This window comes from Mixophyes fleayi, chromosome 9, assembly GCF_038048845.1.
Source record: "Mixophyes fleayi isolate aMixFle1 chromosome 9, aMixFle1.hap1, whole genome shotgun sequence".
NCBI lineage: Eukaryota > Metazoa > Chordata > Amphibia > Anura > Limnodynastidae > Mixophyes > Mixophyes fleayi.
The window spans coordinates 119,490,036-119,510,969 of record NC_134410.1 but is presented as its reverse complement, the minus strand read 5'-3'; the positions used below and the strand labels follow the sequence as shown (position 1 = coordinate 119,510,969).

Below are 20,934 nucleotides of genomic sequence, written 5' to 3'. Positions count from 1 at the left end.
CATTTTTAGGACAGTATTCTGTCTTGAGTATACAACACTTCATCATCATAATCTATTTATATAGCGCCACTGATTCTGCAGCGCTGTACAGAGAACTCATTCACATCAGTCCCTGCCCCATTAGGGCTTACAGTCTAAATTCGCTAACACACACACACACACTAGGGTCAATTTTGAGAGCGGCCAATTAACCTACTAGTATGTTTTTGGAATGTGGGAGGAAACTGGAGCACCAGGCAAACACGGGGAGAACATGCAAACTCCACACAGATAAGGCCATGGTCGGGAATTGAACTCATGACCCCAGCGCTGTGAGGCAGAAGTGCTAACCATTGAGCCACCGTGCTGCCCACTTCATAACATTATTATATTGTGTACATATAATGTGACTTTATTATTGACTACACTGTAAATATATGCATTTGTACGGCTGACCTACCCCTGGCTCAAATATTGCTGTTGGACGCATTTAGAGATACATCCCACTTAACTTACACACATAGGTATACTTTTTGTGTACGTTTCTATGTGCGTTCATGGACTGTGCATTACGTTTCTACCAGGAGACTTTTAATTGGTCCTGCAGTTCCTCCATTACCTCCTCCCAACAGCTTCACATTGTTGAGAACTGTTGCGACTGTTTTATGGATGAAAGTGCAGGAGGGAAAGATGGTTCAGAGCATCTCCCCCCTGAGGCTATTAGAAATGGAGACAGCTGTACAGGCAGCACAGTTAGTGCTGGAACCAACAACCTAACTAATGTCTCCCATCCCCGATTACAGGACTTTTTTCCGGGCTGCACCCACTCTGCGGAATTTCCTCCCTCGTACTACAAGACTTTCCTCCAGCCTCCAAACATTCCCTGAAAACGCACCACTTTAGGCAACCTTATCAAATCTCCAAACTATCTTTCTAGTCTCTTCCACCTGATTACCACTACAGTACACAGTTCATACAAAATTGCATCTATTCTCCTTCTCTGACCCCTGATTGGATCACATACACCCTAAACACTTTATGCTATTGATATCTGGTGGCACCAATATGCAATATCTGGCACTTATCTCATCATCATCATCACCATTTATTTATATAGCGCCACTAATTCCGCAGCGCTGTACAGAGAACTCACTGATATCCGTCCCTGCCCCATTGGAGCTTACAGTCTAAATTCCCACACACACACACACACAGACTAGGATCAATGTTGATAGCAGCCAATTAACCTAACAGTATGTTTTTGGAGCGTGGGAGGAAACCGGAGCACCCGGAGGAAACCCACGCAAACACGGGGAGAACATACAAACTCCTCACAGATAAGGCCATGGTCGGGAATCGAACTTATGACCCCAGTGCTGTGAGGCAGAAGTGTTAACCACTAAGCCACCGTGCTCTATTTTCCTATGGATTGTAAGCTAGCCAGCAGCGCCCTCTTAACGCTTTGTCAGTGTGTATAATTTAAAGCTCTACGGAGTATGCTGGCGATATATAAATTGCATATTATTTTGTACAGGTTAGCCTCCTGCTGTGTCTCACACACTATTTACAGGCACAGCAGGGGTATGGATACAGAGTGCACACGGAATTTGCTCTCCATTCAGTAGTTCAAAACACCACATACACCTGACACTTGGTCAATGTTTGGAATCTTTTACATATATATTTACCATATTGTTTGATGCAGATGCTGCATATACCATAGTTTTGATTTTACACTTAATCTATTGCTTTACAATAATATGTCTTCCATCTGTTTTTCTAACAGTGCTTACAGTTGCTTCTTGAATAGGCCATTTGAGGTCCTTAAGGAATATTTCTGGTATGGCATATACTCCCTTCCCCGGTGATTCATTAGCACTTCTATAGCATTGTTGACCCTTTCCAGATGCCTGCGATTCACGTGCCGTAATATCCGATAATCTAGCACCTGCAAGTCACACTTTCAGCCAGCAGATGGCAGTAAACAATAAACAAACAATTCACTGACCAGCTAGTCAATGCATTCGCTGTGACAATTGTTTCAGCAAGACGTTCCATCTCTCAGGATCTGTTCCAAGCTGTAGGGGTTAAAACTGGCAATGATTACGCTACCTCTTAACTCCCGCAAGGCCATAAATATATTGGTGGTTGGTGAAAGGCAGAGCCGTAACTTAGAATTCTAGCGCCTGGGGCGAGAAAGACAAATGCTACCCCCCTAGCCCTCATTTTTAACCAAATGAACCTAAAATATTCCTAAACTGCGCCCCCTTCAGCCTTGCGCCCTAGGCAGTCGCCCCTATCGCACAGCCCTAGTTACGACCCTGGTGAAAGGTGCTATCCTAGTCTTTTGTGAGTCCAATATTAGTGATCAGGGACAGTTCCATTTTCCTCCCTGTATGATCACACATTAATGCCATTTAATTTTCTTTAAGGCCAGTGAGTAAAAAAGACCTACTGAAGGTATAATACACATCTCTGTATCATCCGTATTGGACAATAACACAAAAGGGGGAAATGTGGCTTCGGAATAAATATTGGGCTATACTGGTTATACTGCAATCATTAGCACACAACTGTGTGTGGAAATCCTGTGCCTTGTACTGGAAAAGTTGTCACCAATCAAACATGGGACCAGTTAAAAGTGTTATATTCTTCTGAAGGTTGACAGAAATGCTGCATTCTGTTTCAGAATGTCGTGGAAGAATCTGGCTTGTAGCGGGTCAGGGGGTGGGAAGGCAGCAGTTACAAGTTTCCTAACTGGAAACGTTCAATTTGACCTGCAGTCACAAGTACCTGCAGCAAACATACAATAATAATATAATAATACAATAATAATACAATAATAATACATGACCTGACTAATCTTCGGACGTAAGTCCCGTTGCGGGACATATGTTGCGTGAAATTGTTCTGCGCATGCTCCGAAACGGCAGTGAACCCGACTGCATCCAATTCATGTCCGCACACAAATGACACTTATGACTGCCTACGATGTTGAAGGGCGTAACGGGAGAGGGTAGGGACGGGTGCACGTAGGCAGTGTACCCATTCAAGCTCTGGACATCTCTGAGGTGTGTGATTTTTAGCCGTATCACTCGCATCAGCTACAGGGCAGGCGTAAGTGCCGACTGATAGTGATGGCGAATTGTAAAGCGCTACGAAATCTGCTGGCGCCATATAAATAATTTATATAAATAAATGATGATGATGATGACAGACACGTATGAATGCCAAAACACGTGTTGAGAAGCTATAAAAATGCATTTTATGAACAGTACACATTGAGAACATCCTGATTTATGTATTTCATTGTAAAAAATAAAAATATATGTATATATTTTTTAATGGTTATGGTTTTAATAGTTGCCTGCGTGCAAGTCAGATGGGATTTTTTTAATGCACGTTGCGCTGGAAGATGATTGAGACCCATAACGTGTCTCTGTGACAGTGCAGTGATTCTAGAACGCTTGTACAGAAGCTGATCTGTAGTATAAATATCAAACTAATTATATTCTCTTTGTTCTTAGTGCCAGATAATCTTGTACTGAGGATCCTGGCTGACCGCCTTAGCAGATTAGAGTGCTCCACCAATGGCTGGGTACTACACGGCTTCCCGAGAGACGTGGAGCAGGCCGGTATGCTGAGCGACGCAGGGTTTGTCCCCAACAGGTAAGACATTGTCTGGCTGACTTTCACGTATTTATGTACGGGTACAGTGGGCAGATATGGTCGAAGACAAAATCGTTTGCAGCTCACAGCAACCAATTAGATGTTGGCTTTCATTCTCTATACTGTACTACAAAAATGACAATTACAATCTGATTGGTTGTTATCGGCTACAGAATCCGTTTTCATAAATGCCCACCAGTGCTTTCATGTCTAGCATTTATGGAGTTAAAACCCAGATAGGTGGTGATGGTGGCTGTTGGTCCCATTTAGAAGGATGTCATATGAACAAGCGTATTTATGAATAAAACAAGAACACATGATTTAGATTCCCGACCATGACCTTATCTGTGTGGAGTTTGTATGTTCTCGTGTTTGTGTGGGTTTCCTCCGGGTGCTCTGGTTTCCTCCCACACTCCAAAAACATACTGGTAGGTAAATTGGCTGCTATTAAATCGACCTTAGTCTCTGTGTGTGTGTGTGTGTGTGTGTGTGTGTGTGTGTGTGTGTGTGTGTGTGTGTGTGTGTGTGTGTGTGTGTGTGTGTGTGTGTGTGTGTGTGTGTGTGTGTGTGTGTGTGTGTGTTAGGGAATTTAGATTGTAAGCTGAACTAGTGGCGCTATATAAATAAATAGACGAGATATATATATACATATATATAGATATATATATATATATATATATATATATAAAACCTGTTGTTATAATGGGCTTATTTATAAATCGACGTATACTTATCCCAATATATATTGTTTCTTATTGCCTGAAGAAGGTGAAGAAGTTCCCCCCCACTGCCCCAATGACATAATTCTCCGCTTGCTAAATGCAGCAGCGAAAGACCCCGCTACCTGGTTTTCCGCTGCTTGTATGTACTGCCCATGCTCGGTGAAACCTCTGTACATGTCAGGTGGGGAAAAGATGTTAAAGTACTATTTCATTCATTCATTTAAGTTAATGGACCGATCCATTCATTAAAGGTAATTTAGTTCAATTGAATTTATTAATTTAAGTTAATTTAGATTACTGTGAGGGGAAGGAGGAGAAGGAGCGTCCAGGAAGACTGAGAAGAATCAGAAAGAAATTACTGGTCTGAGATTCTCCTCTCCGGCGGGTCTAGAAATCACTGAGACCACGGTTAGCGGCACAGATGGCGTTAACTGTTCGGGCGCTGGAAGGCAAGCATCGCTTTTCGTCGCTTGTTAAATGGGCTCTTTTCGCCCTGTGATTTCTCCGGCTTAATCCTTTGACAAATTATCCAAAGTGATAACAGAGCCTATCTCCGAAGTATTGGTATACCGCAGCTTCGTAAACAGACCCATTAATGTCTAACACTGACCCTGGCATTACCATGTTCTACTTACGTTTTCATTCTCATTAATAGTGATTCAGCTCAAGAAAAATGGCTTTCCCACCGTCTGCAGGCCACAAGCGCCTCCGTGATTTCACCGGCTGGTAGTGTAGCGATAGGCTACGTTCTCATGAAGATTGGTTCATCACCGTGTCTCTGTGATAGGTACACTTTATCACGTCCAAACCACTAATTACTGGGCCCTTCCACAAGGAGAAGTTAATTCCCTGGTCTGATGTCCCATCACTGTACCCCCCTGTCACTTCTGGTCTTGTAAAGCATTAGTTCAATTTTAGAAAATGCTTCTTGCAAATCTCAGCCAAGTGTCATCTCGTGAACCATCTAGCGAGGATGTTTCAACTTTATTTGTATAGACCTCAGATGTTATATGTATATGTATATATATATATATATATATATATATATATATATATATATGATATATCCTGCACTGCAATACATGTTACTGTGTTCTTGTCCAGCCAGTAGACTGATGCTAATGAAGATATCCTCTTGCCATTGCTTATAAAGAAGCTCTATTCTCAGCACTGTTCTCAGTGCCAATTATTGCGTTGTATTTCAATCCTACTGATCCTTCCACCCAAATAATAGAACTGCAGGTCCCATCCTCTCGACATAGAGAATTCTGACTCTGGCATTGACTTGAGAGAGGGAGTCGAGCATTGAAGCTGACATAAAGATTATGGTTCACACAATGGACACCTCATTCGGGGTGTTATATCTGGAAAGTTTATCTAGTTCCATTACAGTGTTTTCAGCCGATTATCGGGTCAATCAGATGTTAAATGACTGGTCAGCCAGATGTCACATTCGTGTGTACCCTGCAACAATGAATGATGGCTATTCCAAAGCTCATCGTATCATTTCATTTGATTTTTAAACCGGGCTAAAAATCTCATTCAACGATGGAACGATGTTGTTCCAATCCTGCAGTGTGTCTGCACTCAGGCCCGGCAGTGTCCATAGATCTCTATGGAGTGTGCTGAGTCGCCATCTTTTCAGCCAATGGTTATGACAGATGAAGAGCACAGATCTAACAGTAAATCGTGTCAAACGTGTACATTGTGTACACATGAATCGGCATGCACGCCCAGGACTTTGAAGTGAACTGTTACGCACATCGTCGGTTATCTGGCGGGAGTCAGTCCTATGGGGGAGAGTCTCCTCGCCTTTCACCATGTAGCAGTATAGGAAAGCTTAGCAAATCCGACGAGCAGCTCTCCTCCCTGGACAAGGACATTATGATCATCATCATCATTTATTTATATAGCACCAACATATTCCGTAGCGCTTTACAATTGGGGACAAACATAGTAAACTAATAAACAAACTGGGTAAAACAGACAAAGAGGTGAGCAGGCCCTGCTCGCAAGCTTACAATCTATGGGACAATGGGAGTTTGACACATGAGGTTAAGTCTACATTTTGCATTTTGGCCCAGCCAGGCTACAAAGGTAAAAGTGACTCATAAGCTAAATGATCCTGTCACACAACAATGTTGGTCAGGGGGTAGTTGTCTTGTGTGAATTTGTGTAACGGGTGGTAATAGGGTAATGTAGTGAGGTTAAGAGGGTGGTTGAGGAATATTATAAGCTTGTCTGAAGAGGTAGGTTTTCAGAGAATGCTTGATAGTTTGCAGACCAGAGGACAGTCTTATTGTGCGAGGGAGAGAATTCCACAGAGTGGGTGCAGCCCGAAAAAAGTCCTGTAACCGGGAATGGGAGGATGTAATGAGGGTGGATGAGAGACGCAGATCTTGTGTAGAACGGAGTTGCCGAGTTGGGACAGCGGACAGTGCTCCCGTAATACCAGCTGTGAGACCTTAGGTAAGACGGGAAACAGTGGTAGTCAGCATATCGATGCTGACTACTCCAACAAGACTTACCCCGACGTCTTCACACGAAGGGCTTCTTCCCGACGTGGCTGCAGGACGACCGATGTGCCCACCGACTGCAAGCACTTGCGATGAATGAAGAAGCAGGAGCGACGCTGATGACGTCACTGGGAAGCGCGACGCTGTTATCGGTGCTGTTAAGGGGGTAATGTAAGTATGCGCCCATGGACAATGTACAACGCTTTGTACAGTACATTGTCCATTGCCGCATACTTGCATTACCCTCTTAACAGCACCGATAACAGCGTCGCGCTTCCCAGTGACGTCATCAAGTCGCGCCGGCTTCTTCAGAAGTTCGAGACAGCATGTATTTATACCTGACTGGCACCACTAGGGTGCCAGAGTATCTAGGTCCCTAGACTCCAACACTTGTTTCCTGAGCCTACTTTATTCCTTGGATTTTGACCCGGTTCTGTTTGACTACTCTTTTGGATATTCCTTTGGACCTCTCTGATTTCCTGGTTTGATATCTTGGCTTGCTGAGTGTTGTTCTGCCTATTCCTTCGGTGCCTCATTTGCCCACTCGGTTTGACCTTTGGATTCCACGACTACGCTAATCACCTATACCTTGCTGGTAGCTAACTGGGGGGGACCGCGACCTGTACGCCTCTGCAGCGAACCCCAAATTCCCTTGCGGGGTTCTCTGGTGAAGACTCCGCGCCTACTAGCTTAGCAGCGCCAATACCGGCAGGTAAGACCATCAGAGCAAGTTTGTTTTTGACAAAGTCATAGCATTCTCCCAAATATGTAAACAGTGGCCTAGTGGTTAGCACTTCTGCCTCACAGCACTGGGGTCATATGATCGATTCCTGACCATGGTCTTATCTGTGTGGAGTTTGTATGTTCTCCCTGTGTTTGCGTGGGTTTCCTCCGGGTTCTCCGGTTTCCTACCACACTCCAAAAACACATTGGTAGGCCACCGGTAGGCCCTGCCACGTTATAGCTCCGCCCTCTCCATTGTTAGGGAGGAGCTAAGAAAACAGCTGACTCCCAACTTGCCTACAATTCATCTATTGGACATACGCGAGAACAGGAAGGGACGGATGTGTTCCACAGTGGAACGCAGACGCCTTCCTCTCCAACAGTAACAAGCCCGGACTACTAGAAACATCCTCTGATTTCAGCACACTGGGTACCCGGCCACCATTTCTATATACATATAAACTGCAAGTAAACAAAGTTAAATTTCAAAGCATCGCAGCAATAACCATGTGATATATGTGGACAGTGATCTGAATATTTATATCGCACTAACAGAGACTTAAAAGAATACCAATTCCCATCTACTGGACTTGTATGCTATGAACATTATTTTATTGAGATATCAGTGACTGTGTTATATGTGGATCAATACAGCATTTATACCCACTGCCATTTGCCTCCCAGTAGCTAGACTAGTCCCGGTCTATATACCTAGGGTTGTCTGATATTTAATGTATGTTCAATTGATTCCATACCATATGTATGTATATAGAAACCAATGTCTCATAATATAGATACTGTGGTTTAATAGGAGTATTTTATTTGTCTATATTAATGTATTTTTATGTATTTTAACCAGGATTCAATAAATTGTGATAAAACTAACATTAAATGTTATCCCACTAATTGAACCGAGCCTCTTGGTCACAGCCTAATACAAGATATAGAAAAATACGAATTGTGTTCAAGATAAAAGAATACAAATTTTATTATTAGTATTATAACACTTGGAATAATACATAAGTCAATGAGCGCTTAACTTTTAGTATATTATTAGTTTGTAGGAAGGGATACCCTGTGTTAATTCTGCCCTTGCAATAATAGGAGTAGAGCGCAACTCCTCCCCCCTGTTCTCGCCAAACACTCCCGTTAAACACACTACCACACAGGTGCACAGAGCCGCGTCTGGGCTCTCTGCGCGGTAGTGTGTTATTCACTTTGAGCAGGGCAGATGAGAAGAGACGCCCATGGAGTAGGAGTTCCGGATATCCAACCACCCAGAGGAGCATGAAGGATAGACGCAGGAACCATTTCTTTGCACAGGTTAGTAACTAAGTGCGCAGTCAGCCTGTCATTTTAAATGAGAAGGATGAGCACACTGCATTCTTTATATACTGCACTATGGTGCTAGCTGTCCTTCGTGGGCTGACCACTCCCCCTTTAGTCTGGTCTCGCCTCTATAATGGCTGGCCACACCCTCTCTGGTGGGCCCCTAGCGTTGCAGTCCCCGGGGGGGCCCTTCATGCCTCAGTCCGACACTGTATATATGTGTGTGTGTATATAAATATATATACGTGTGTGTGTGTGTGTGTGTGTGTGTGTGTGTATATATATATATATATATATATATGTGTGTGTGTATATGTATATGTATATATATATATATATATATATATATATATGTGTGTATATATATATATATATATATATATATATATATATATATACGCACATATATACACACACACATTAATGCTTAAAAGATCACAGGAGACCAAATTCTGTTTATTTTTATTTTATTTAATATTGCAATTTTATTTGCAATTTTGTCTTTACCATGGCCATTGGCTGCAATATCAAAACTGGTAATGTCCAATTTGGGTTTAGCACTGAGCACATAAAGACCTTCCATTAGCTGATGTATAGCCTCTACCAGTAGTTGATATATAATCTCTACCAGGAAGTTTTGATCACTGTCTTCCACGAGCTTTGCAAGGTCTTCTTTCAGGAGCCATGGAAGATCCTCACCGAGGAGCTGCGGAACCCCGTTCTCCAGGAGACGTTCTAGGACCTCCAGCCCCTCACTCAGGAACTGTTGGGGCCCCTCACTCAGTAGTTTTTGGTAGAGATATTGGAGGCCCTCCTCTGGGATATGTTGGTGACCATCAGCCAGGAGTTGTAGGAGGGCTATAAGAAGGAGCTGATGGAGGGCCTCAGCCAAGAGTTGCTGGATCCCCCTAGTCAGGTGCTGTTGGATCTCCCTAGTCAGTAACAGTTGGATGCCCCCAGCCAGCAGCAGTAGGAGCCCCCAAGCCATTAGCAGATGGAACACTTGAAGCACTCCTGCTAGGAGCAGATGGAGCACTCCCGCTAGGATTAGTTGACATCCTCCAGCAATTAGCACTTGGCGCCCTCCAGCAATCAGAAGTTGAATCTTTATCGTCATTTACTAATTGTAGCTTTCCAGCTTTAGTAGTTGACTTGTGGCCTCCCAACCCCCTCTTTTATACCCTGAGACTACTGTGTCCTTTATGACATCGCATGGGTGTGGTCTGGGTGTGGCCAATTAATCAGTCATAGGGGTGTGGTCTATTTATACTTGAATGGGTGTGTCATCTTTATTGTGTTATATAAAATTTACTAAACATTAACATCCGTTTGTTTTTACCTATTGTGTATTAGCCTGGCGTGGAAGGCAACGGACGTTACGAGTGTTTTAGCCTAGGGCTACCTGAACTCTTGTGACAATGCAGAAGTTAAGCAGGCGCCAGGGATCTCAAGGTTCCCCAACCCACTAGAAGTGTCCATCCATTATAAATTGTTGACTTTTTCAAAGTTAAAGAAAGTTTCATATGGAAAAGGAGCAGAGGGTTGGGGGTACACCTAAAAAGTTAAATGTTGGTATTGACAGATTCAAGAGCATTCAACTGAGTCCGGTGATACAGATTTTACTGACCTGGCCCCTAGGAGTGTGGACAGGTATGTCGGTAGACTCACCCAACCTTTTGGACTCTCTACCGACAAGCTTTCAGGCAACTTTTTCTATGACTTCTCTTGGAAAACTAGCTTCTTTGGATTCTATATCACCTCTATGCAGATTATACCACATTAATTAATCTTCTGATCTCTCGCCAGCTATGTTGGCCCGTGTTACTAAATATCTTTATGCCATCTTGGATACGCTCTCGCCACTTCAAACTCCTTGTTTCAAATCTTCCCAAACGTCAGTTGAAGCTGCATAACGGACATCTGTATTTCTGTTGGCAACACAACAATAAACCCTACTCCTCAAGCTCGCTGCCTAGATGTCCTCCTTGACTCAGAACTGTCCTTTGTTCCCACCATCCAATCTGTAATCATATTCTTACATATATCTAAGACACCTCTTTAGCATAAGCATATATCTTACACAAGACACTGCTAAATTTTTAATTCATGCACTCATAATAACCTACTTTGACTATTGCAATTACTGGTTTTCCCATAACCTGATTTTCACCCCTTCAATCCATTTAGAATGCAGGGGCTAGACGAATTTCCTTCACAAAAACTGTTACAATTGCTGCTCTGCTCATTAGTGTCAGGTTACTGAAGCTATCTGCTGATATTAGCACAGCCCTATCTGGAGGCACTGAGTCTAACATGCCTCTGGCCTTCGCCTGGGACAGGGTTCTCCAGGAGGGCAATTGGGGAGATAAATGAAGGTGAACGGATAGTCAGGCCGTGCGGACTGCACAGTACACAAGGAGGATCCAAAAGGGTAGTCAAACAAGCCAAGGTCAATTAGCAGAACATCTTGCAGTGCCAAAGGGAAAATCCAGAAGGAGAGTCAAACAAGCCAAGTCAGGAAGCATGGAGACAGACCAAAAGGAACACATTAACATAATTGCCTGGAGACAGGGTTAGACCTAATACTCTGGCACCCTAATGGTGCCAGAGTCTTTCTTAAAGAATGCAGGGAGAACGGAGTTTACCAGCGGCAGTGACGTCAGCAGCCGGCCCCGGGACTCAGTATAGCGTCCTGGCGACCAGATGCCGCTTCCGGTAAGAGAGAAGGCGCCTGACAATTATTTGCTTGTATTTTATTTTTATTTTACCTTTACTCACACTCCCCAATCCACCCTTAATTAATTCTCTCCATTAACTGAAGACGAGGTCTCTGCACTCATCGCATCATCTCATCCTACAACCTGTCCCCTGGACCCTATTCTCTACCAACTTCTCTGCTTCCTCTCCTCCACTGCATGCCCACCTCTTCAACCTGTCTCTACATTTCCATCCTCCACATGCGCTCAGCCTACAAATTCTAAAGAAACTATCTCTCAAAAATTCAGCCTCTCTATAACTACCGCCCTATTTCTCTCCTCCCCTTTGCCTCCAAACTACTTGAGCACTTTCTCTCCTCTCACTACATTCTCGACTCTCTGCAATCAGGCTTCCACCCCCAGCATTCCACTGAAACTGCTCTCACAAAAGTGCAGCACAGTGGCCTAGTGGTTAGCACTTCTGCCTCACAGCACTGGGGTCATGAGTTCGATTCCCGACCATGGCCTTATCTATGTGGAATTTGTATGTTCTCCCTGTGTTTGCGTGGGTTTCCTCCGGGTGCTCCGGATTCCTCCCACACTCCAAAAACATACTGGTAGGTTAATTGGCTGCTATCAAAAATTGACCTTAGTCTCTCTCTGTCTGTTTGTCTGTCTGTCTCCCTCTGTGTGTGTGTGTGTGTGTGTGTGTGTTAGGGAATTTAGACTGTAAGCTCCAATCGGGCAGGGACTGATGTGAATGAGTTCTCTGTACAGCGCTGCGTAAATAGTGGCGCTATATAAGTAAATGATGATGATGATGATGATCATAGATCTACTTACTGCAAAATCTAAGGGTTAGATTTACTAAAGTGCGGGTTTGAAAAAGTGGATCTGTTGCCTATGGCAACCAATCAGATTCTAGCTGTCATTTATTTAGTGCATTCTACAAAATGACAGCTAGAATCTGATTGGTTGCCATAGGCAACAGATCCACTTTTTCAAACCCGCAGTTTAGTAAATATACCCCTAAGAGTCATTTCTCCATACTCATTCTCCTAGCCCTCTCCTGCTTTTGCTACTGTTCATCACCCTCTTCTCCTACACACCCTTCACTCCATTGGCCTTCGTGACACAGTTCTTTCCTGGTTTATTTTCTATCTATCGAACCGCTCCTTTAGTGTTTCTACCTCTGACACATCCTCCCCTCCACCCCCGCTATCTATTGGGGTGTGTTCTTGCCCTTTACTTTTTTCATTTTACACCTTTTCTCTTGGGGCACTAATTCATTAAATCAACCTTCACACCACCTCTATGCTGATGACAACCAAATCTACATCTCTTCCCATGACCCTTCTGTGCTATTTTCTGTAACCAAGTATCTTTATGGTATTTCCACATGGATGTCCCAACGCTACCTAAAACTCAACATGTCCAAAACAGATTTTTATTATCTTCCCTCCTGCCAGATCCATCTACCCTCAAATCTCCCTCACTATCAATAACACCACAATTCCCTCAGTCTCACAAGCCCGCTGCCTGGGTGTCACACTTGACTCCACCCTCTGCTTTATTCATCACCTTAAAAACATTGCCAGAATACGCCCTTTTCTTACTTAACATGTTACCAAAACTCTTATCAGTTCTACCATCATCTCCCATCTTCACTATTGCAACCTCCTGTATCTGGCGTGTGTGTATGTTAGGGAATTTAGACTGTAAGCTCCAATGGGGCAGGAACTGATGTGAATGAGTTCTCTGTACAGCGCTGCGGATTTAGTGGCGCTATATAAATAGCTGCTGCTGATGATTCAGATTGGGACTTTTTTATTTCTTCTGTTGGTAAAATCGTTAAAGATGTCACGGTGGGAGAAATTTCCTGTAGTGTGTACCCAAACTTAGCTCCTGAGCTAGATCTCCTGCCCTTCTACAAGCTTGGGGAACATGACTCTGTGACAAAATATTTTTTTTTACTGGGCATCTCTTCTAAATTACATAAAGAACACATTGCTGTAAGTTCACTTTATACTGTAGATGTTTAAAATGTTTAGATACTTATGGTCATTTATTCCTACCGATCTCTTCTTTTGCTGGGAAGATACACTCAGCATATAAGTGTATCTAACAGCAGCATCCTATGCATTGTTTATTCTGGTTGGCAGGGGAAACTATTTGAAATGGGGACAGAAGCCCGTCACTGGCACATTACTCGCTGGATGTCACTAGGTTCACACTCCCAACATGAAAAGCTATTCTCATTGGGATGTTAATCCCAGCCTTCCTCCCCCAACTAGCAGAATAAGTGATTTGAACTTCGGCACTTCAGATTTAGGGGTAGATTTAGCAAACCTTTTAAAAAAGAGAAGTGGAGGTGTTGCCCATAGCAACCAATCAGATTCAAAGCCAGCATTTTCTATTATGTATTCTAGAACAGTGAGGGGCAACATGAAGTAGCTGGAGGGCCGCAGGAGTGGACCCCCCAGCCTTCAAAAGGGCTGCACAGAGGAAAGGGGGAGAGCACAGTGTATGTCATGTGACCTCCCTGCACTGGGCAGAGGAGGTCACATGACTCCGACGTTGGTTGCCCCGTTCTGATAAGATCGGGAGCAGCCAGCTTGGGGGGTCGCACTCGCAGGCAGCCTGTTGCCCACCGCTGGACTAGATAAATGAGAGGTAGAATCTGATGGTTGCTATGGGCAACACCTCCACTATTTTATTTTTAGAAGGTCTGATAAATCTACCACTTAGCATTATTGTGTTTCAAGAACTGCAAACATTTATCCAGTGCTCTGAGAAGCAGGAGAACTGGCCATTACAAAGGCATGGGGTGTGTAGCTTGCATTCAGCAGCAAATTAGGGACTCTAATTGATGATACTAGCACGGTGGTTTAGTGGTTAGCACTTCTGCCTCACAGCATTGGGGTCATGAGTTTGATTCCCGACCATGGCCTTATCTGTGTGGAGTTTGTATGTTCTCCCCGTGTTTGCTCCCTGAATCCAAAAAGATTCTAGTAGATTAATTGGCTGCTATCAAATTGACCCTAGTGTGTGTTTTAGGGAATTTAGTCTGTAAGCTCCAATGGGGCAGGGACTGATGTGAGTGAGTTCTCTGTACAGCGCTGCGGAATTCGTGGCGCTATATAAATAGCTGATGATGATGATACTATAAACACCGGCTTGGACACTATAGTTGTATTCCTTCAGCAGATTATGTATTTGCTGAATGGATAATTGTGCTGATCTCCAATTTTTCATGTTTTTTTTTTTTCCAGATAATCCTTATTTGCCATCATGATTTGCCTATAAATAGAATTGACTCTATGGCCCCATACAGAATATGGAGGAATGTCAAGTAAAGGGTGTTTGTGTGTGGGTGTGGGGGGGGGCAGTTAACTAAGTAAGAGATGTGTTCAAGGATCACTGAGTCTTGTATTCATTTGAGGACGGGCAAGGGGGATTGAAGAGAACACTGGGCAAAAATGATGGCCGACTCTGACAAAGGGTGTGCTTTGCAACAATGCTGCTAATGGTCTTATTTGACAGTGAATTGACTTGAGTAGCCTTAAAAATGAGGGGTTGATGTGTTTTCAGCTGCATCCTACGTTTACTTTCCTACTCTCCTGGAATATCCCGGGCAGAAATGGGGCTTAATTATGCGATTTGTGTCATTAAGCCCCTCCCCTGACGCACAGTATCACGAATCACAACAGGGGGCGGGGTCAACGCTGACACAATTATGTCACCACTCCCCTCCCAAACTTGCCAGCTGACCTCCCTTCCGGGATCTCCCGGAGGGCTGAATGGGAAACTTGGCATGTGTGTTCCTATGTTAGTGTAAGGAAGGAGAGAGGTTCAGTAGGCTTTATAGTAGTTTATAAGTTAAGCGTTGGCCTTAGCATTATGGTTTGGGAAGGTAACACACAGTCGGTCAGGCAAAGTCCTATGTTTTTAGGGGAAATCTATTTTGGCATTTGCCTTCTCAGCAGTCACGTCTTTGCGTAAATCCCCCCACACTCCATTTTTAAACACACATATTTGTTTTGATGACGAGTCCTTGGATAATACAAGGAATGAGCGATGGTTCTTATCTTCCAGGATATAGAAGATATGGGTCTGTTTTCTTGTCCGTCTATCCATGTATTTCAGGGAATGGCATCTGCTCACTGCACCTTAAGAGCTGAAAGTGCCGTATTGACTCATCTGCTTCTACAACAAGACATAGGAATTGTTCCCCCAGCCGCCTCCCGTGTGGATTAAGCACAATAAACAGCCTATTAATAAAAACTTGAACTGCAGAATGGAGCTGGAAGCTGCAGCCAAATCCAGTGCCTGGTAAAGGTTAATAACACCATTACTAGCAGCTCAATTCTCCCTGCGTGTGAAGAGCTTGGTGTAAGCCTTCTCTTACTCCCCGTTAATTGAGCTAATACAACCTCCGTGACCCGTCCTTGCTGCCATTATCAGCCAGTTTACTAAGACCGGGGAGAATATTTATCTTCGGATATGGGATTCTACCCGCGTGCTGCGCTCGCTCACACTAGGGCGAGATTGAGTATTATGTGAGCTTTCAACGACTCCACCGGATATCAGGCTTCGATATTAATGGACATTAAGGCCGATACGTAGAACATGGCTAAAAAGACCAGCTTATAATTATAACCGGTGTTATTTATAAAACATCTGAGCGTGCTATGATCCTATTTATTGGTAGGATTTCTTTTACCTTTATTTTTTTTCTATTAATATTCATCAACCCGTATAGATGTAGGTTATTCTGCAGAAATATCCATATTTCTCTGCATAGTTAATCACGGTTATATCGTAATCTGTCATATACTGTTATTCTGCTAAATTATTTATATATAGATTTTTGTTTTGATTGCAATGGACCTCAGTGTCCAAATTATATCTCAAGGGTTCTAAACGTCCCGTGATATGCGCACGTGTGTAGCCCCAGGAGGGTGGTGCAGGAGTACGGCTAGGTACACACCAACCAATGTGTTATCTACAACGATTGTACCTACGACTGAAGGTCCGATCGGTTGGTCGATCCTTGTGTACACGCTGTACACGTTTTAAACCATTTATGCAAGACCAACCGTACGGCCAGCGATGTTTAACAGGCATAACGTCGGCTCAAAAGATTGTGATTCCATGCACACAGTGACAATATATGGGCTTCCTGCAGCAATATGCCGAAGAAGTTTAAATAAAGGCCACCGCCTAATTCAATAGAATCATTTTAAGAATTACGCTTAGATCCAGGTGTCAGAAGATCACTGAGCAGAGCGGGGCTCTATGTGATTGAGGCCACCCATCCTGAACGGCCGAATCTGTCTTGCTTGCTACCCACAATTATACCCAAATTGGAGATGGATCCTGTGTGTTGGCATTCAGGTTAAACAACAGGATTAGTCTTTAGCTTAACGCTCAATCTTCCTTTAAAGAAGCACTATATATTGGGCAGCACGGTGGCTAAGTGGTTAGCACTTCTGCCTCACAGCGCTGGGGTCATGAGTTCAATTGCCAACCATGGCCTTATCTGTGTGGAGTTTGTATGTTCTCCCCGTGTTTGCGTGAGTTTCCTCCAGGTGCTACGGTTTCCTCCCACACTCCAAAAACATACTGGTAGTTTAATTGGCTGCTATCAAAAATTGACCCTAGTCTCTCCCTCTCTGTCTGTGTGTGTGTGTGTGTGTGTGTGTGTGTGTGTGTGTGTGTGTGTATGTTAGGGAATTTAGACTGTAAGCTCCAATGGGGCAGGGACTGATGTGAATGAGTTCTCTGTACAGCGCTGCTGAATCAGTGGCGCTATATAAATAAATGGTGGTGATGATGATGATATTGACACTCTTTTTTAGAAACAAGAGGGGCTGTGGGTTAGTTGCCCTCTTGCAACCTTTGCCAGCTCTCTCCTGTACACAAAGTTTAGTGGCAGTGTTATCTGTCTTTTTAAGCTACTAGAATACCGGATAAATCTGCCTCCTTCATCTCCGTTGCACAGTACAACTACCATGAGAGAGGTCTACCAGGAAGGGAGATTGTGGAGGCAGATTAGAAGGTAACTTACTTAAAAAGTCATCTGTTCTGTACTATCATGTTGAGTCTACATTAATAATCAGTTTTCCTTATCAATATCAGATTTAACCGGTGATATTTCAGAGCCTCTTCCAGCTCAGCGGGTGTAGACGTGACTTCCCGATTGAGAAGTGAAATAGCTTGAAATGGGAATTGAGTATGGTCCCCTAAAGGTCAGGGCATTAAATCGAGCTGATGGGTACGGCCCGGCATATGCTATTCCTAACACCTGGAATCTTTGAGAAATAAAAAGCTAAAACGTGGCAGAAAATGAAGCAGATTTCTTACTTTTTATATTCAAGCAGAACGTTCACCTCTGACCTCCTCACATTTCCATCAGTGGCTGAGATACCGCCGCCGTACAAGCTGCACTTTGAAGCCCCTCTCGCTTGAGAGGGTTTGGCGAATTAGATTTGGAAGAGACATCACAGGGTCATCGCTGCTTTCGCGTGGGTTAAAACTTAGTTTATGAAAGTCTGTTACTCAGTGTGCAGCCAGTCTCGCTGGAGACCAGAAGCAATTATTTTTTAAAGCAAGTCCATCTAAAATGTACACTACCTTTGAACCGCCTGCTCCCCTGCCCTCGCAGCAAATGGGATGCTCCTGTGTTTGAACAGAGGTTGCCTTCTGAGAACAGGCTTAGGACCTGTCAATCTGCATCCACACAGGGGGAGTCCTCTCCCTAAACTCCCATCGATTTTACTTTACCAAGACACGGACTGTTCCAGGCAGTGAACGGGTTAAATCAGTAGATCGATATCACATTCTGGTTTCCTGGCAGATTAAAGGATAGTTAATGCTTAGTGCAAGGTGGACGGAAAATATCCCCGCTTAGGAACAAGGTACTAAACGGTCATGTACACCTAGCACAGACCTCAGAAATACTTTTCTTATTTTCATCACATATATGTAGTACTAGGAGTTGGCCCACATTACATTAAACTTATACCTGCTCCCAAATAAAATCACTGTTGTATTTGTGTTGTCCATGTGGACGAATAAAGCTACATACACACAAAGTAAATTAAGTTTGGAGGCGTTTGGGTATACCTCCCAACTGTCCTGGTTTCAGCGTGACAGTCCTGATTTTACGCTGGGAGGTATCTTCTATCCACCGCCGCTCTGCCGCACACCTGCTTTGGTGCATGCTGCAGTGTTTGGAGCTGAAGGGAGGTCTCTAAGTGGTAGCTTAGTGCTTCACAGTGCTCTGAGAGAAGTCACCACACCACATGTCTTGATGCCGGGTACTAAAATGTTGGGAGATTTGGTTTTGGATGTAACCAGTCCATGTGCTGGCAGGAGCATGCTCAGTGTGCGCCTGAGAAATTTTCTGTTACATCATCATACAGGAAGTCTGTAAGCTTTCAATATAGGCTCCTGATTGGCTCTGATTGGTCACATGAGTGTATCACAGGATCTTCAGCGCACACTGACAGCTAATTTAAATAACGCATTTTAGCAAGAGAGGGGCGTGTATGGTTTTATATCTGATTTTCTCAAGGTTGGTACGTGTGTTACTTACTGTTCAATTCCATTAGGCTTTTTACTCAGACTGTGGGGCTTTATCCACATGGATTAGGCATTTTTAAGTATAATTACAATTTAACAAAAGATTAACACAGGACATATCGGAGATTAAGGGGACTACCGCAGTCCCCATAATACTCAATGGGGACTATTGTGGGCAAATTTATTAAACTCTGAAAAGCTTAACTATTTGGAGCTTGTCCCCAATGGCTAACTTCATCTGAAGATGGTGTTTTCATTATTATCCTATCAGATGCGTTGTTCCAACATGACTTTAATAGTAAATTGCTCCTTTGCTAAAGTCCTTGCATCTAAGCCAGGCTCCCAGTCCTGCATGTGTGCACAGTTAGTGTAAGGGTCTGTCAATCTACATGTGCTACTGTGAATATTCAAATGGGGGGGTCAGCCTGGATCATAAGGTAGCCCAACATTATATTTTGGCATTGAAGCCCGAGGAGCGGGCTTCAGTAACCCACTGCAGTCACTGTGCTGGGGATTGGGGAAGGGAACTATCCACCCCTCCATACTGCAGGAGCCATAAGCCCCTAGAGAGGCATAAGGGTCTTCACCGAAGCCAGGGGAGATGCTTTGACATCCCTGACCCACAGAGCTATAATGCCCTTAAAGGGGTCTTCAGGCCCACCTCCACCGCAACGCTTAGGTGGGCCCCTTTCTCTCCCTTGGGGAATTGGATCGTCAGCTTCCCCCAGAAGGAGGGGGGAGGGCTTCTCATAAGGGTCATGCCCAAACCCCTAAAAAAAAAAAAAGTGGCACACGACAACAGAATAAATTAAATTAAAATAAATAAATTAAATTTAATTGCAATGCTCATCGGGAAGCCCCATGATCTGTGTAATATCTCTATAATCTAAGTAGCTCCACTATAAACTACTAGTTTTAATAGCAGTGCTGTACTATAATTTATCCAGCACTTGTCTCCCATACAGAAGTATAGCCTATAGGCAAGATCCATCGTCCTCACTGCTTGGATAACACGATTTCTCTACTCAAGCAGAACGACAAGACATATTTACTCTAGAAATTGGTATTGACAAAGTTTAATAAATCTTTTACAGCGAGCAGGTATCACGGCCCCTAGAGGCAGCTCAGTGTGCTGGAAAATTCTGGTGACACTTCAAAGCCTGGCACAATTACTGCAGGATGTTATAGGGGGGTATGGGACACACAAGATCACCTTTCAGCACGTACAACATAACAAGAGGTAGGACTTTAGGACAAGCTCAATAAAGGCTAGGTCAACATTAACAGTCATCCAAACACATCCGTTGCACATACACAATATGTTCACTAGATACATTCAATCTCAGAGAAGAAAAGTCATTTAAAACATATTTCTAGAGATATTTCACTTTGTTTAGGGTATTGTTTTAGTGTAATATCCCTTTAAGTCGTAGAGGGTTAACATATATCAAAAATGATTGTTAGATTAGATTTAAGCAAACTGTGGTTCTCCTGCTGTGGGAACAATATATATATATTGTGAAAAAGATGCTCATTTGCCACACCTCTCCTGTATAGGCATAGGTAGAAACCCAAGGAGTCTGCAGCAACAGGCTGCGGACAGGGTTAAATTACCTGTTTATCTCCCATGCTGCACATACACACACAGGTGCACCACACAGGTGCAGTTGGTTTGTTGTTTTCTTTGATTGGTTTGTAGTCCTTTAGGATGTA

The 20,934-nt window shown here is 43.6% G+C and overlaps 1 protein-coding gene across 7 annotated transcripts in view; it reads left to right on the top strand.

The window, feature by feature from the left end:
* The window catches only part of AK8 (adenylate kinase 8), a 187,380-nt gene that overhangs the window by 154,513 nt on the left and 11,933 nt on the right, over positions 1-20,934 (top strand). For all 7 annotated transcript variants that reach the window (XM_075185309.1, XM_075185307.1, XM_075185306.1 and 4 more), the window contains one exon: positions 3,507-3,648. In XM_075185309.1, coding sequence (XP_075041410.1) covers positions 3,507-3,648 — 142 coding nt within the window. The remainder of the gene's footprint in view (positions 1-3,506; positions 3,649-20,934) is intronic.